General features: G+C 38.2%; 1 protein-coding gene across 3 annotated transcripts in view; it reads left to right on the forward strand.

Annotated features, from left to right (window-relative positions):
- The first annotated feature begins 549 nt into the window (after positions 1 to 549).
- The window catches only part of LOC149156421 (double-strand break repair protein MRE11-like), a 323,361-nt gene continuing 307,198 nt past the window's right edge, over positions 550 to 16,712 (forward strand). Inside the window, exons 1-2 of one of the 3 annotated variants that reach the window (XM_089438149.1) lie at positions 551 to 730; positions 2,411 to 2,497. Coding sequence is in view for 2 of the 3 variants with exons in the window: in XM_089438150.1 (XP_089294276.1) it covers positions 729 to 730 (2 nt within the window). In the remaining variant the exon portion in view is untranslated. Of the gene's footprint in view, positions 731 to 2,410; positions 2,498 to 16,712 lie in introns of all 3 variants that reach the window. The other 2 variants (XM_089438150.1, XM_089438148.1) reach the window with 2 other exon arrangements.

Below are 16,712 nucleotides of genomic sequence, written 5' to 3' on the forward strand. Positions count from 1 at the left end.
CAAAGAAATTAAATCTGTGCAAACTTTTTCTCAAATTTTACACTCAAAAACCTCTAAGCACTTGATAGATCTTGAGTTAAAATAGATCCACGCTGGTTTTAATTTTGATATACACATATTAACATTCTAAAAATAATAAATCCCCTCCAAATTTTTAAATTTACAGTTTGCCACACTAAAAAAATTGAATATAATTTTTTTTGGTCCATCTTATATTCACAATCAATCTTATTTTTAAAATATATAAAACAATACTAATCTCTTTAACCTTTTAAATAAAAAAGAAGAAGAATACTTTTTCAACATAAAAATAAAAAGCTAAAAACTTATAAATAATCTTCTACCTGTTAAAATCTAATAAATCATGCTAATATTAATAAATATCCCTCATCATTATTTATTTTTATTTTCATTTAATCTATATTTATTAATCCATATATGATTTTCCATTTTAATTTAATATCCGCCCATATTTAACATTACCAAAATAATAAAATCCTCCCATATACCGAAAGCCCTCCCATTCACTGAAAAAATAATTTAAAATGATAAAAGACAAACACACCATTGAATTGGCTTCCCTCTTTCCTGGCCAGCTTTTATTTTCGACGGAGCAGGAATAGTTGGCGCCTTCAACATATATAACTTTTCTCGCTCGGAGGCGGCATAATCTGCCTCCAACACAGAGAAGAGAGTAAAAGTTGCTTGCGAACTCCTCTTATCGAACGATGTAAGTTCATTTCTCGACCGAACCTATGACACCACCTCTCTTTGCTGCTTCAATGAACTTTTAATTGCCCTGTTTTGTTTCTGTTTTATTTTTCTTCTTTTCTTGGAGCGAGACGGTGGAATTACTGCACTTTGTTTGAATAGAGCTTTTACAGTCCCGCAGGGTGTAGAATTATTGTAGTGAATATGGAGATAGATGTTTAAAATGCTTTATTTTTACTCAGTTTTATTTCCATGGCTACTAGGGCCAATTCTATTACCGCTAGGGTCTTGTATGGTTTTAAAACCCAGCTGCTTTATTTTTTCAGAAAAATGCACGAGACTGACCTATTGTACTCTAGATAATATAGTCCTTTCTCTCTCCCAAACAGTGCGTACTCTGTGTAACTCGGATATCGATAATTACTCTTTGCTTGTTTTGCTGCGCATAGCAGAGCAACCACTATTGGACTAAACTCAATTGCTTGGTCCAACCGTTTTTCTCCAATATAATTTCTCAATCTGAATGATTGATTGGAACAAAACCACCTTCCCCTCTCTTGAGATGCAAGCAACTGGCAAATAATGATCCAATTGCCAGAGTTTGCTGATGCATAGAAATGCTTTAGATGATTGGAGGAATACATCAGTTCAGACAGTTTGGGTGCATTGAGCACCAGGCAAATCACAATGCTATAGAAATCAATACAATCAGGTCGATTCACTTTGTTTTTATTACCAGGCAAGGCACAATGCTTTATAGATCAAGAGTATTAGGCTGAGTAGTGGTTTTTTGTGTTTGTAATAGCTGCCTAATATGGCTAGCATGGCTGAACCCAACTTGGGAGAAATAGCAATTAATACCATTAAATTCGGAGTCCTTTGGGTAAGAGGCCGTGAGTGGGGGTTATCTATTCTGCCAAAGATAGCAAGGCTTTGCGCTTGGCCCCAATTGCTGTTATGTGTGTTGGCACATCCATAAGCATGAGCACAAATACGAGCTTGTGATAGAAGTGACTCGAATGTTGGCGGGGGCAATATCAGCGTCTCACCTTCACTGAACTGGCAACCTTCTGTTGACGAGTTGCGAAACTCTATTTGTCAATGGGTCTAAATGGCATAAAACTCAAAAAATAGTAATAGCAAACAATCCAAACCTATAATATCTATTCATTGTATATTTTAAAGCACATAATTGACAAAGTGCTAGGCCTAAGAAGACTAATTAATGTATTGTGGCCATACTCATAAATAAGGCGCACAAGTTGGTTGGCAGGTAATATTTTATGAAGTGTAGTACTGAGTGGTAGTTGGCATGGTCCCCTAGGAGTACTTGTAATAAGTGAACAAGCCAAAGACATAATATATGTTCATTGTATGTGCCAAAGCACATAAGTGACAAAGTCTTAGGTACCGGGGAGGTTAATTAATGTAATTTGGCTATACTTACTGAACAAGGTCCACAAGTTAGTTGGTAGGTAATATTTATGGAGTGTAATAATAAGGGGTTATGGACATGGGCCCCTAGGAGTACATATGAGAGTATTTATACATATGTATATCATGGTATTGAGCATGTTAGATTTGTATTGCAAAAAACATTACTTGTGGAGTGGTTACTTCTTTAACGAGTAATTGTTGGTGTGGTTGTACCTTAAGGGCATTTTCTAAATTCTTGTGTTCTTTCATTTTGCATATCTAGAACATTCGAGTGGTATCGAAGCATCGATTTGGGTAGTGGGAGATATTTTTTCTTTTCTTTTCAGATTTGAAGATATTTTTTTCTAAGGTATGTTTGAAATAACTTTTTAATGGTGCAATTAATTACATTTGAATCAATTCCATTATAAGTAGAATTTGATGTCATGTTCGAATTGGGGTGATTAGAGAAATATTGAGGAAGTTGCAATCATTTTAAATTGTAGGTACAAAGCCTTAGGACAACCAAACAATAAATGGATTAAATTTATATTGGCGTGTCCATTTACATCTAGATCTATTACATTAGAAGCAATATTTGATGCCATTTTTGAATTGTGGTCATAAAAGTGATGTTGAACAAAGATTGAGGAAGTTACAACATTTTTAAATTGCAATCTCAACACACTAGTTGAAACATACTATAGTTGGAACAAATTTTTAAAAGTATGGTATATTACCTTTGGATCTATTCCATTAGCAACATAATTTGATGTTATTTTTAGATTGGGGTTATAAATTTGTGGCCTTGAAAATTGTATTTGCGCAAAGGAGCTACATTGAAAATGAGCTATTTCTTCAAAACCCCAGTTCAAATTTGGGATTTTCACAAGGAGGAGGTATTTTACAGGAGAATCTGATGGTGAAGTATACATAAATGGTATAAAGTCAAAATCTCCAACTCTTAATATTCCATACATTAATCTAAAAGGCCGATGGTGCCATATGGTGGAAGTTGCTTTACACTTGCGAGAAGTTAAGGCTTTTTGACGAAAAATCTGAAAATGTATTTTTAGACAAGTGGTCCCATGCAATGAAGAAGAATACAGGGAGCCATAGGGATTTATGTGCATTGGAAAATTTCCTAACATAGCTTCATGGATCCCTTCAATAGGAGAAGGTCAATATTTCCATAAAGCCTAGCAAAAAACATGACTTATCAATGTTGACTTGGCTAAACAATTGTAGGTTCCAACTTCCTGCAAAGCATATCTAGAGGACATAGGTTGAGGGGGAGATTGTTTAGATTTCTGAGGATTTGAAGATTACCATGGATAAATATGTTTTGCATTCATATTTTTACGTTATTGATATGGATATTTCTGGGTGGACTCATTTGGTATGATTAATATCAATATGCATAAGATGTTCGTGGAACTTTGGTACAAGAAAAATAAAATCACATTGCAATTATTTCTCTTCTTAAAAACCAAGGTCCCAAGGTAGAACATGGAAAAATTCATTACAGTGTGTTGTCGCGTGGATTGACACGACAACCCTCAGACCGGGGGCTGTCACTCTGATCCCCGATCCCTCCATTTAAGCCTGTCTCCCGCGGCTAAGGGGGGTAGTCCCTGTGAGATGATGAGACCAACTGTTGACCAGTTGGTTGGGAGACACGAGATACGATATAAAAAGCACTCGATGGATTTGATTAATTTAGCAGACCAGTGCCTTAAGAGATTGTGGTTAAAACGATTACTTGTTAAATGATATAAAAATATGGACCATGAACATCAATCATCTATCATCAGCTAAATCACAATGCTCTTAGAATGACCAAAACGATATTCAGCAATTGAGAATTTTCAAAAAAATGAATGCTTTAAACCACCACGAATCATAAACCATTAACCAGATATCAATTTCGCATCTCGACTTGAAAATTTAGATCTCAGCATGAAAGATATGACAATGAAAACAATGAAAAACCACTGAATCTGGCAAAATAATTTTCCACGAAATTTTTATTTTTTATTTTTTCGAAATTTTAATTTTTTTTTTTTTTTTTTTTTTTTTTTAAATCTAAAAAATAAATCTAAAACTAAACTATAAATAAAAAAATTAAACTAAACCAAAAATCTTTTTTATTTTTTATTTTTTAATTTCCATATAATAAAAATCTAAAAAGAAAATGATTAACTATTAAAATCTAAAAATTTAAAATCTAACAAAATATAAATCTAAACAAAAAATTCTAACCAAACCTAAGACTACAGATCTTTTATATGCATATATATACTTTTTTGATTTTTTGATTTTTTATAAATATGAAAATTTAGAAAAAATCTAAAATTTACAAATCTTTAAACTTAAAATCTAATATAAAGTAAACTTACCAAAATTTAACTCTAAATTAAAATTAAAATCAAAACTTAAAATGATTAAAATCTAATTATAATGTAACAAAATCGTAAATCTAAAATTCTAAATGAAGGAAACATAAATTTTTTTAATCTAAATGAAACGTAAAACATAACTACGCATAAAAAAAAAAAAGTCTAACGAAAGTGCCGCCCTAAAGTTTTCGTTTTGATGCTTACCCTCTGCGTTACAATGGAAAAGAAATTGACGTATACCGTTTCCAGAGCTTGAATGAAGGCTAACCTGAATGTATGAATGATTTCACTCTGAACTGATTTACCTGGTAACACGCACGCAGACCCTCAAGACGGCGATCAGGAGAACGATTTGATTTCTCTGAGCCGATTTACGCCAAAACTCGTGAGCACTCCGCGTGGAAATTGCTTGAAACGCAGTCGAAGACGCATTCAGGGTCTTGGCAGAATTTTTCAAAGCGTTGAATGATTTTAATCTGATTTCCACTGATCTTTAGGTTTGTGCAGGCTCAATCACCAGCAAATGGCGTGTTGATAGCAGACGGCAGAGAAATGTAAGTCGATTTTATGCCAAGTCAAATCCGGCGCTTGAAGAATCGTAACTCAGAAAAACCATGACCTGGCCACGCAAATGTCGATGAGGAAAATCCAATGCGCGTTGATATACTTTGGTGTAAATGCTGGAGCTGAAGACCCTTGTCCGCTGGTTCGATTTATTACCATGAAAAACGCAGACATGTGAAACATATAACTAACCTCTGAGCCAGTGATAGCCTGTGGATCGATCTCCTGAGAGACGCAGATAACCCACAGTGATGATTGGCTGCGTGGATTAATGCGCAGTGATTGACTGACGTTTGAATGATCTCTTAGCCGCAGAGAACTTTCCTTTATCATCTGGCCCGTATCATTTATTTGCAGGTGCGTGGATCATACGGAAAACTGCTCACGGATTCAACACCCAAGTATGATTACCGTCTAGCAGTCACGCCCTCTGCAGTATGCCTTTATGCTGATAGACTGCGGCTCAGACAATGGAGGCAAGGACACAACTAATAATCTCTTTTCAGCTTCGATGTCTTGCGTTTTCAGACAGCTTTGATCGTATGGTTTGCAACTTTAAATGATGGAGGTCTGCGTGGCTTGGCCCTCAGATCGATATTTGGTGTTTGCTTCTGCCACCTGAAATCACCCAAAAATAATAAAAACCAAAATCAAAATCCTAAATAAACCTGACCTAAGCGAAACTAAAATTTGAAACCCTAGATCAGAAAAATTTGAAACCCTAGATCAGAAAAATTTGAAACCCTAAAATATCTGATTAATGTACAGATTTGGCCCCTTCACAGCCAGATTTAGCAATAAGAACAAGAATATTTTAAAGAAATAAAACTTTCAGATTTTCACTGTGAAGAACTTCAGAAAATCTCTCATGCAAATTAGAAAAATAAACCGAATGATAGACCCAGGATCAAATCCAACTGGGCTTAGCAAAAAATGCTTGCGGGAGTTGGCTGGTTCAGCCGAGAACTTCCCCGAACGCCCACAAAATTCCTTCAGAAAATGTTTTCTGCACAGCTCAAAACAACCGTCAATAAAGAGGGCAAAAATGCTGCTAGATCTCAAACAGTAATGGAGATACCTGCCATTACTTCAGAAACCCTAACAACACTCAAACCCTAGCAAGTGAACAAGATACCTGTGCCCACAATACTCTACAAAAAGCTATTATTAATGGCTGAAAATAACATATGCAGAAAATTAAACAATCTCACAGCATTTCAAGAGAGTAACACCAGCAAGATATGGACCCCAAAGTCTTCTTTTATTAACCAGAAACAGATTTACAAGAGAGCTTCTTCAGTCTTAGACTCACAGATCTTCCAATGATCTGAAAATGACCCCTAGCACCCTACTTAAAGGAAATGATCCCAACGGCTAGTTCGAGTGATCCATGTAGAAATGATCTCGACCGTTGATGAGGATCAAGACATCTCTTGATCTCATCCGTCGATTTATTCACTTAAAATATTATTATTTTATTAGTTAGGGTTTTTGCTTTATTTTTTTAATTTTTTTATTATTTATTATTTATTTCATTTTTTAATTTTTATTTATTTTATTATTTTTATTCATTTTTAAATTTTTTTAATTCATTTTAAAATGGATCATCGAACTAAGCCTTCGGAAACATCACCTAGGACCTAGGACTTAGGACTCATGAGGGGATTTAAAACATTTTTCGACCCTCAGGACACATTACATCATGACTTTTACAATTTACATCTTAAGGGAGAAAACCCCTTTAACATAGACCCTCACAAATCACCCAGTTCTGCGACACAACTATAATCTAGCAGATCAACACACTAGGATTCTCCTAAAATTCCAATGACAAAATCCATCCCGGCTTTGGGGTCAGGTTTGAAGGAAAACTCTGCCGATCCATGGATCGGTGAGACGAAAAACCTTCCGGGACGTAGATTACCACTAGAAAGTTAGGTCCACCTAGGCAATTCACATACACGACTCATATCTGCTAAGATTATTTACAATTAATACATGCAGACTGGGTTTACAATTAGATTGATCAAGCTGCTGATGACTGCTGGATGGCACGGACACGCTGATCAGGTGCTGTCCCTTTCTTGCAAAGAAAAAGGGGGGGGGTACTGCATGGGTAGTTGACCGGTAGAGGTCAACACAGTGTAACCATTTTTAGAACCCATAAACAAATTAGATGAAGATGAATAGAAAAAGAAGCCTAGGAAGCATTGGAAGACAAGCTCCGCTAAGAACCTCAGAAAAAGGGATAAAAGGGAAGAACATGAGAAAGATTCTATGGAGTACTGTACATTAGAATTATAGTTGTTGAAGAGGAAAAGAAAGAATAACAAATAGTGAAGGTTGATGCATATCTCCACCATCAACACCATGAGAAACAACATTCGTTGAGGCAAGAACGTGAGTTTCATTAGACTTACTATGGACCTACATGAAACTAGAAAAGCAGCTAGTATAAAGTTACATGGAAGAATAAAAGCAATGAGTGGGGATATTAAAGTATCACAATGACAAGAAGGAACCAAAGGAGCAAACTTAGTTAATATTGAGGTGGTATGATAGAAAATGGGTCTTGTTACCACTCAAACCAGTAGGGAACCTAAAAGGGGTTCCTAAGAGGGAGATTGCTAGGTTAAGGGCAACAGTGGAGGCTTAGCCCACTGTCACCACAGCTAAGTCTCCCTGCGCTTTATGAACATTCACCGATGGGAGGAGTCCCAGTAGTGTAGGGATCACTTGTAAAGTATATGTCAATGGATAGGTGGAAAGTGACCCTGGAAACTCTTTCCCAAGGATGGAGTGAAGAATGAAACTTGCTTGCCCTTTAAGAAAGGGACTTAGTCCTCCAGGGGTAAGGGGTGAGGATTGGAGGGTTGAGGGAGAAGGAATAGGCTTATAGACGAGGTTCTCAATCCCTATAATCCTTGGGAAACTTGGATTCCCAAATGGTCCTTGACAAATAATCTTTATTGAGAAGTGGGACCACACGGGGCCAAGTGGACCCAGTCCAGGTTTGGGGATGGAATGTAGCAACCAATGATGTTCCTATCCTGGACAAGGTGAAAGGAAATGACTAAACAAGAATGTTTACTTCAAAAGGTTGAATTGATCCTGTTGACGTCTAGCCTTAGGGATGCCTAGGCAAAATTCAATCCTAGAGCTAAGGCTTGGGGTTCCCAGAGATTCCATTGTTAGAATTGCCTCAAATTTGGAGGAGAGGGAGGGGACCCACCAACGTAATAGCTTGTAGGAGATCGAAATTTTTCCTTGGGTCAATTCTCAGGAAATTGATGCCTTAGGTGACCTAATGGGGCTAGACTTAGGGAAAAAGGGGAAAAGGGTAAAAAGAGGGTTAAAATGATCAACCTTTATGAGGGATCAATGCCTAATTCACTTGGGGATATGGAGTCAAGGATGATGATGAGTAAGAACTTGGTTTCTTGATCAAGGAGGCCCGGAAAGTCAGCTTCATCCAATGTTGAGAGAAAGAAAAGAAAAGTGACCTTCAAGCATTTATACTTCAAAGCAAATGATGCAATCTTATCGAGACAAATAATCTCTAGGACATTTCATTCATATAACATTGGCCCATACATTAAATTAGCCAAAACATGCTTAATTCCACATTTCAATAATGTAGCAACTAGCCCTAATTTTAGCGGTATGCAACAACAAGAATAACAGTGTCAAAATTTACTTACAACGTTATAGAATATATCCAACCAGCATTTCGTTTGCAAGACAAAGCTCCAAGACAAGAAAAGTAGCCCAAATCCATACGTCAAAATTCATCCATGTCCAAAAATTATCCTCCAAGGAAAAAATGCGAAGTTCTTTATGATTAGAGTGATCCCAAGTTAAGTGATGATCCAAATGAATGTATCTAACATCAATATATAGCCTCCTAAGGAGTTTGAATTACTCTATGGGCCTACATTAGCCCCTAATGGTAAAATAATGTGCAAATAAAACCCCTATTGGTGACAAGCCCACCAAACTAGCTCACAAGTGTAAAAATAAGCCTCACAAGGGGCCAAATAATAATATTTACATGTCATGGGGCCCTCCAAAGGCCTAATAATGTCCTGAAGTGCCATACTGAGGAATAAATTCCTCGGAATATGATGGACAAGGGGGTGGCCCCTTGTTCTCCAAGTAGTAGACCTGTGGTGCTCCTAGTGGGTCTGAGGGCACATAAATGACCCCATGGGTCTCCATATGAATTAGAGATGCCTGTAGATCCTCTGCAAGGGTTTGAGTGGTGGAATGAATGCTGCCATGACATTGTATAAGTCCTAGGACACCTGCCAAGAGTGTGGGGCTCCTGTGGGGGCCTGCTGGGCATAATGTACCAAGCATATTACCATCATCCCAAAAGTGGATTGCTAGTAGTCTCTGAGCATCGATGAAGATCTGTGGAGCGCTGTTTGCTGTTGTGGAGGCCAATGGCTCCCTATGCACACCCTATATGTGCCAATGTAGACCTCTGGGGATTAAGATCCTGTATAGGGAGACCAAACCCAAATGGAAACCACCTGTAATCCTGCATAAGATCCAATGCGTCCATAGGCTTTCAGTACAACTAGTCATTAAAATAATCGGGTAAAAGAGTTTACAAATCATGAATAACAAAGTGGGCACTTCATAATGGCATGCCCTTCCGTAGTGGGCTTTGGCATGTGCTAGTGTCTCCAAGATCCAAAGGGGGTTAACCAAGTACCTTATTAGATGGTTCAACCCTTAAAGGGGATAGTATGTCCAAGGTACATCCTCTAATGGGGGTGCTAAGTGATAAATAAGTGGGATGGAATAGGGAATGAGAGGGGCAACCCTGGGCCACATATTGGGACATAGGGGTAGTTGGATAAGTGGAAGCCCACACCTAGGTATGTAATGCGTAGGAGGGAGCAATTGTGGTACACGAGGTGCCCCGACCTTGATTTTTCCACCCTTCTTTATATGCCTTTTGCCTTTTATGAATTTTCTTTCATTAACTGCTCGGGGCTCAAAGGACAAGAGCATGATGTGTAAGATATAGCAATGATTACCCCCTTTTAGGTAGGGCGGTTCATTGCCCTCCAGGGGTTGGGACAATCATGGGTTCCTGAATGATAAAGGAGGCTCATCTAGGGCCTATGGAACCAGGGTGATGACCATGGATTGGGGTAGAGCTCATGCATTGGCTTTTGCCCACGTGCTAATTATTTTTGCCTCGGTCATCTTTTGCATTTTGTGGTACAATTTCTTGTTAAATGTGGCCAATTATGCTTTTTTCTTTTTCTTTTAGTTGCTTCAACCTTCGGGGCATCATTCTAGGCCTGACCCAAGGTGGGGGCAAGGGGATAGGGAGGTTGGCCCTATGTGGACCCAGAATGGAAATGTGGACCCAGGTGGGAGAAATGATGAATGGGGTATAGTGAGTGGAAAGGGAGTAATATATGCGGATAAAGAGCGGGACCACGCACCCAAAGTCGGGTTTTCCCAAGCAGTACCACCCTAGAACCAAATTGTCGATAAAGGAGATCCGACGGGACTAAGATACAAGGGTAACATCCAAAAGCGATCAAGGGGACAATTGCACAAACTAAGCTCACCCTTTCCGCCAAATACCCCCATCAATCCATACCCAAAAGTATCCATGAGAAGTAAACCCAATACTCAATTACCAAATGATAGGACATACCTTTAGATTCGGGAGGCCCACCTTCAAACATATGATCAATATAGGTGGGTGAGGGACCACATGGCTGGCTCAGGTGGTAGAGAAACGACACAACGAGCTAGCAGGAGGTTGCTAGGCGCTGTTGGCTGCTCACTGAGGTCCATCATTGTGAAAAAATTCTCTTGGGGATATCACACATGAAATGGTGGGTAACATTTGGCTCCAATTGGGACGTGATCTCTTGAAGAAGTGGATGAGGCCACTTGAACGAGAGGTCACGAGAACTCTAGCAATCTCTTGGTCACCGTAGACCTATTATCTGCACATGTCAATGATCAAAGCCACGGGAAAACATGTTTTTCACGGTGTCTTATGATCACCCATGCTTAATGTTAGCCCATAAACCAACAAGAAATAAAATATGCAATTTTTTTTAACCTAAACCTAATGTGTCATGAGAAACATCATATGCATTTAGTTATAATGAGGAAAATCAGCATGCAATGCATCCTACCCTAACATGCATATAGTAATGTTAATACTAAGTGTAATCATAAAGCCAGTACAACCAACATATCATCACATCAATATACATATGCCTGCCAATATGATTACTCATGTAGGAACCCCCAAATCGAATGAGAACATAGTCACATGGTGGACGAGGCGGGTGGGAGAAGGGAAAATATGATCTCCATTCGAGGTAGAGGGAGGTCCTAGGAGAAAGAAAATTGGTCATTCTAGAGGTCTAGGGCTCCCCTTTTAGGTACAAAATGGAGGAATGAATGTTCACTCTCGAGAACTCCTCATCACAATCACTGCTTGTAATATCATGCTTTGAGGATGTCACATGGTTATGATGAGAGGGGAACAAAGGGTGAGAGGAAGAAGGAGTGTGACAAATAGGTCTCTCAATGTGATGGTCACAGCGGGGAGGGGAGGTCGCGGAGTGATCATAATCCTAATGATGTGTCAAAGGGGATAAATTATATTCAATGAAGGGTTCCTCCTTGACACCATATTCAAAAAGGGGAAAAGGGACATTGTCATTGAAGGTCATATCAAAAGAGACGAGGAAATTACTTGAGGGAGACTCAAGGTGATGAACAAGAGGGGAAGGCAAAGGGGAGGGCGAAGTGTCATATTTGATGGGATTTCCTTCTCCACAATTTAGAGGCTCAAGTGATTTGAATACATAGCCCTGAGGTGGGTAGGTGGGAGCCTCATTATTTTCCTCATTATAAGCATCAAAGATTGGGCTTTTGTTAAAAGGGGAATCAGTCATTTCCAATTGTCCTTCTTCATGCAAGGGAAAATAATAATACTATTTCCCAAAGGTATCGATGGATATGTCATTGCAAGTAATGTTCGGGATAAAGGAAGAACCAATCTCAATCTCATCTTCCCTGTCAGTATCATAAATTGGAGCACAATCAAATTGGGGCCCAACAATTTCCCACTTCTCCTTTTTAATGAGGAAATAATCTCCAATGTCACTTTCCAAGGAGCTTACGGGATCACCTTCCTCAAGGTTTTCAAAAGGGGATTCATTAGGAGTGATATCCTTGAGAAAGGTAAAGTCAGTCTCGGCCCTACTTTCCATAATTTCATTCTCCTCAGCAGATGTACTCTCAAAATAATCGTATCCATCCTGCAACCCCGATGAGGACTCATCTTCCTGCTCATCACTGAGATCCTCAAGGTCATCTTCATCTTGGTTGGTCGATAAGTGAGACCTCTCTTCTTCTCTCTTCTCTTGAAGAACAATGGCTAAGGTATTTGTTACATGATTTTGGTAGTATGCTTCCAGGAGGAGAGCGTTAGTAGGGTTCTCCTTATATTCACATTTCATCTTATGAAGCTTCACTTCTTCATCATATAAGCAAGAGAAAACTTCATTAGAATTATATTCCCTTACTACCTCCCTGCATGACCTACTATATTCATCCATTCTTTCTTGCGTGACTTGGAGGCTCTTGTGATCCACCTCTTCGTCATCCCCAGAGGAGGTATTTTGTAATCGATCTGCCCTGTAAGTATATAAAAATGGAAATAAACCCAGAAATAACAAGATCGACCCAATAATATAACATGAAAATGCTTCTCTTTATTAATATCAAACCCTTGAGGTAGGGTAACACCATACAATCACTCCTTAAGGAAGGAGAACACTCCACAAGCCATATGCTTGCCAGTACAATAATCTTTGACATCTTTCAATGGGGAGTCTTTAGCTTCTATATAGGATTCGTACATACAATACCATGGGTCATTACCATGGTTCTCTCAATACCATATATCTAATACCATGGGCTTGTCACATTATGGCTAGCTACTTGTGGTCCCTTACATGATGCATGTAAACCACTTTATTTATTAACTATGGCCCATCCCATTATTACATTATTCCCTTGGGTATCTCCCTCTGTACCCCATACTATCCCCTCTAGGTATGCTACATATTCTTTTTCATATTAATGAGGTTATCCAAAATATTCACGGCACAAGTTATGTGAGCAAGGTCAAGGAGACGACTAGGATCCTCTTCGTAAGCACACCTTACTATGTCGAGTTGTACTTGCGACCTATAAAACCTGAGCATGAATTCCATATCCATGCTCTCCAACATATTTTGAAAAGTTCGTGCATGTTCGACAACTTTCTTTTGTAGCTCTTGAATCTCTTGGTTATTGAGTTTTTCAAATATAGGACCAAGAGAAATCTCCATCCTCTATGATTTTGCATATTAAGATTATAATGGAGTCGCCAGGGTGAATTGAGGTGCCTTGATAGATGCTTGCTTCACCCTACAAGCATTAACTTCAAAGCTCAATGAAGAACTAGGGCTTCGTTCTTCTAGTGGAGTCGCCAATAATGATATGTCAATATGTCGTACGAGGAACAAAACACACGTCTCGTGTCCTCGACAACGGCACCAGAAATGTTACCACTCAAACCAGCAGGGGACCTAAAAGGGGTTCCTAAGAGGGCAACTGCTAGGTTAAGGGAAACAGTGGAGGCTTAGTCCACTGTCACCACAACTAAGTCTCCCTACTCTTAGGACTTTCACTGATGGGAAGAGTCCCGGTGGTGTAGGGATCACTTGTAAAATATGTCAATGGATATGTGGAAAGTGACAATTTTTTGGGCAATTGGGTACTACCTAGGGAAGAAAGTCAACCTCCATTTCAGCTCGAAGGCAAGAGAGAGGTTGCTGGTACTAGGCCAACCCTCAATATAGACTCACTTAAGAGCACAGTTATCCACAATTTTGCCAACAATCCAAGAAAGCAGTGTATAGGAAAGTCGAGATAATTTTTCGAAAATCAAAGTCATATGCCAGCATGAAGTTGTCATTGTAAACCCAATTTTTGCAAGTTTTGTTGTAAATGATGCTACTATGACCATTTAATTATGTAACAATTCTTAGGTAAGCCTTTGATTTTGGCAAAGGATTTCATCTTAGGAAGTGTTTTTAACCTTGCCAAATTATGTGTGTTTGTAAACACGCCAAATAGGCAAAACTTTTCTTCCAAGGGTGAATTCGTTGACAAAGTCTTAGGTGAGTCCTAATGTTATATCGAGTCTATTGTAAGAGTGTGTTTAGGAATAATTTTAGTGCATGGTCTCTCATAATTAGAAACCATGGCTAAATAATTTTATTATAAACATACTTGGTTTCATACTAGATCATATTGTGTTGCAGAATTGGGTAATGTCTTGAGGGTCGATCTAAATATGTATTTCCCCTTTTAAGGGTTGAATTAATTGTAATATTTTGATGTGAAAATATTTTAGTGCATGGTCCCTCGCAGTCAGACACCATGGCTAAAATATTTGAGAGTGGAAAAATTATTACTCCCCTCTAGAGTCAATTAATTATTTTTTTTGGCTAAATTAAATAAAATTCCTAAGCCATGAAATTAATTAATTTTGAGTAAAATATAATTATAGAGAAATTAATTTCTCTCGAAGTGGAAAGTAATAAAAAATTCGTGGGTTAAAAATAAGTCAAATTTTGGAGGTACTCCACTAAGGGAAAATGTATATTTTGAGAAAATTTGAGCCCTTGGACCTTGGTGGTTAAGTCAAAGTCAATTTTTTGAGGAAATTAATCCAAAATATTTATTTTTGGATTAATTAAAAATGGTTTTTAAGAAAAAATCCAATTTTTCCTCAAAAGCAAAAATTCAACAGTGGAGATTAAAAGATGATCAAGTTATTTTCGATGGCTGAGATTATTTTGACGAGGATTAAGCCAACTAGCCGTTATTTTCCACTTAGAGGTGTTTTCTCTATATAAATAAGCTATTGAGCTTCTATTTACCATCTTTGGATGAGGTAATTTTGTAACGCTTGTACTGAGCTGCTGCTCTATTGGAAACATTTTTTATCATAATAGATAGACTTCGGGGTTTAGTTCATGGTGTTTTTCTATTTGTTGATTTGTGATATGTGTTAGCTGTGTTTATCCTATATTGTGCTGAATAATTTTTAATTGTTATTTCATTTGCCGGTGATAAGAACATTCTGTTGGTACGAGTTATCTTAAGTGATCTGATTCACTATATGAATTAACAATTTATCTTGAGAATTTATAGAGATTTACAGGTACACTAGTCCTTGGGCTCCAAGTTCACAGACTGTTGGGAAGAGCCTAGCAGGGGGCCTAAAGGGGATTCCTAAAGGGGACAACTGCTAGGCCAAGGGAAACAATGGAGACTTAGCCCACTGTCACCTCAGCTAAGACTCCCTACTCTTTACGAACTTTCACCGATGGGAGGAGACTTAGTATATGGAAGTCACTTGTGAAGGATGAATCAACAAATGGATGTGAAATGACCTTAATGATCCTTTTCCTAGAAGGGGGTAAAGAATGGAGCTTACTTGCTCTTCAAGCAAGGTACAAAGATTTCTAGGATAAGGAGGTGAGGATTTGAGGGTTAGGTTAGAGGAATATGCCTTGTAAAGGAGTTTCCCAATCCTAAAATCCTTATTGAACTTGACTTCCCGAATGGTTCTTGAAGGATTGACTTTAAAAGGGTATGGGACCACACGGGAACACGTGGACCCAACGTAGGTTAAGGAGAGAGAATCTAACAACCAAGGATGTTCTTAACCCAGACAAGGAAGGGGAAAAGATCAAAGCAATGATTTGAACTTAAAGGTGCCAAATTGATCCTATGAGGTGCTAGCTTAGGGGATACCAAAGCAAAGTTTGATCTCAGAGTTAGGGCTTGGGTTATCTCACAACTCCACCGTCGGAATGGCTTCAAATTTGGAGGAGGCCTTGAGGACACACCAGAGTAGTAGAGGCTAGGAGATCGAACTTTTTCTATGGCCATTTTGTCGGGAAAGTGATGCCCTAGGTGACCCAACTTGGCTAGACCTATAAGAGAAAGGGAAGATATGGAGGAAATGTTCTTTGAATGATCACCTTTTGGTAGATCAGTCCCTAATCCCTTGGGGAGAATGGAGTCTAGGAGAATGATGAGAAAGGACTTCGTATTTCAGTCAAGGAGGCCTTGAGGACAACTTTGCTTGGCCTTTATGGCAAGAAGAAGTGACCCCAAAGCTTTTATACTTCGCTTTGCAAAAAGAAATGGCTTATCAAGATAAATTCATTGTTAGAATTATCCCTAGGATATTTCATTCACATACATGGCTCATACATTGAGAGATGCTATATACTATATAGAAACAATAATTCCACAATTTCGCAATTATGTAATGCAACAATTAGCCCTAGTACAACGAAAGTCCCATTCAATGCATATGATAAAAGTAAAACCAGAATAACATTAAATGTTTGTACTTACATGTAATAGAACATATCCAATCATCAACAATTTGACAATAAAGAATCTCCAAGATAAAATACTCTAATCCAAACATCAAAATTCATCCATGCTCCAATTCATCATCCTAGAAAAAGTGCGAAATTCTCTATAGAGAAGAAT

The sequence above is a fragment of the Pinus tabuliformis genome, chromosome 9 (genome assembly GCF_031772625.1).
Source record: "Pinus tabuliformis cultivar Carrire ecotype Pingquan chromosome 9, CPIR1, whole genome shotgun sequence".
NCBI lineage: Eukaryota > Viridiplantae > Streptophyta > Pinopsida > Pinales > Pinaceae > Pinus > Pinus tabuliformis.